The sequence below is a fragment of the Perkinsus marinus genome, assembly GCF_000006405.1.
Source record: "Perkinsus marinus ATCC 50983 genomic scaffold scf_1104296938708, whole genome shotgun sequence".
Lineage (NCBI taxonomy): Eukaryota > Perkinsozoa > Perkinsida > Perkinsidae > Perkinsus > Perkinsus marinus.
This window is the reverse complement of record NW_003213355.1, coordinates 86,712-87,976: the sequence shown is the minus strand read 5'-3', so window position 1 is coordinate 87,976 and position 1,265 is coordinate 86,712. Positions and strand designations below refer to the sequence as shown.

At 52.2% G+C, this 1,265-nt stretch overlaps 2 protein-coding genes across 2 annotated transcripts in view; one reads left to right on the top strand and one right to left on the bottom strand.

Annotated features, from left to right (window-relative positions):
- Positions 1-120, top strand: part of Pmar_PMAR024404 (subtilisin, putative) — a gene marked incomplete at both ends in the record, with an annotated part of 3,670 nt that extends 3,550 nt beyond the window's left edge. The window contains one exon of the mRNA XM_002782676.1: positions 88-120. Within this exon, the coding sequence (XP_002782722.1) occupies positions 88-120 (33 nt within the window). The remainder of the gene's footprint in view (positions 1-87) is intronic.
- Positions 121-215: 95 nt separating this feature from the next.
- Positions 216-1,265, bottom strand: part of Pmar_PMAR024403 (hypothetical protein) — a gene marked incomplete at both ends in the record, with an annotated part of 4,336 nt that continues 3,286 nt past the window's right edge. The window contains 5 exons of the mRNA XM_002782675.2: positions 216-235; positions 298-385; positions 661-741; positions 788-991; positions 1,036-1,241. Of these exons, the coding sequence (XP_002782721.1) occupies positions 216-235; positions 298-385; positions 661-741; positions 788-991; positions 1,036-1,241 (599 nt within the window). The remainder of the gene's footprint in view (positions 236-297; positions 386-660; positions 742-787; positions 992-1,035; positions 1,242-1,265) is intronic.

Genomic DNA, 1,265 nt, shown 5'->3' with positions numbered 1-1,265 from the left:
TTACTTCAGCGAGCCGACCAAGACCCTTCTTTTTCGCTCCCAATTCCTCCCTCTCCAAAGGCTTCTCCTCCTCAGTTGTTTCATCAGGAACCTGCCACTTGCGATTCGAAACATGCTTGATACAACACAGATAGGAGTATACCTCCACAACGATCCTTCCGTCCTCCTCCTTCAACACCTTGCTGCTACCCAGAACTGATTTCCTCCGTTTTCCCTCAGATTCCCTCACGCCTTTCTGGCCCCCATGTCCCAGCAAATCCAAAGGCTCATCTCCAGTCTCATCGATGATGAAATTACCCTTGCCACTCTTAGTGCCCTTCGCCACTCGGTGCCGCTCATCCTCCTCGTCTTCATCAGAGGACTCGTCCGATGTCGTCGATCCACCCTAAGAACCATTCCAAGTGGATTCATGTGATTTAACAACAATATGCGACGTTGCTGTTCTCTCTATCACAGTTTTTAACGTACGACGGGCTAGTATACCAGTTCACCACTATAAGACTTGGAGCTGTTATTAATCTCAAAGTTCTGCCAGAAAGCCGTCATAACTATCCTGGTGAAACCGAATCAGGACAACTCATAAGGCGCCCCAGGCCCAGCTCTAGTCCCAGAGGGCAGTGAGCAACGCCCTGGACCTGTCCAGTAGCAACTGCGACTCACCTCTGGCCTCTCCCTCTGCTTATCAGCCTCTGAGCGTTCCATAATGCACCGACGCCTCTCACGTTCAAGTTGCTTTTGGACCTATCAAAAGACTTCCAACCTCGCCGCGAGAGTAAAGACAACTTACATGCTTCACCAAGGGGCGATGCTCCTCAGGTGTAGCCGCCGCCAGGTCTGCCCATCCGACCCTTTTGCCCAACTTCTCCATCAACCTCCTCATACCCATCTTCAACTGCATCTGATTCTTCCCCTCCGCGCTCAAGGTCAGCTTATGGTACATCTCTAGGCATTCACGGTTGAGGCCGTTACCCACACGGAGACACGACCGAGTCTGAAAACCCTCAGCTGTCACCACACGGTAGACCAGTATATTACGAAAAGCAGCAAACTCTTGAAGAGGGGTTTCTCAATAGCTCTACCGTCGGCCCGTACCAACAGCACAGTCTTGACCACCTCCCGCAACAGAGACGCTCTCTTCGTCGCCTCCGAGGGCACAGCCGAAGCAGCAAAAGGATTACTAGCGGTAGCAGCGGAAGTTACGCCATCAGCACCCAATGGCCAACACTGCTCCACCACGAGACCTGTGCGTTGAGGAAATGCAAGAT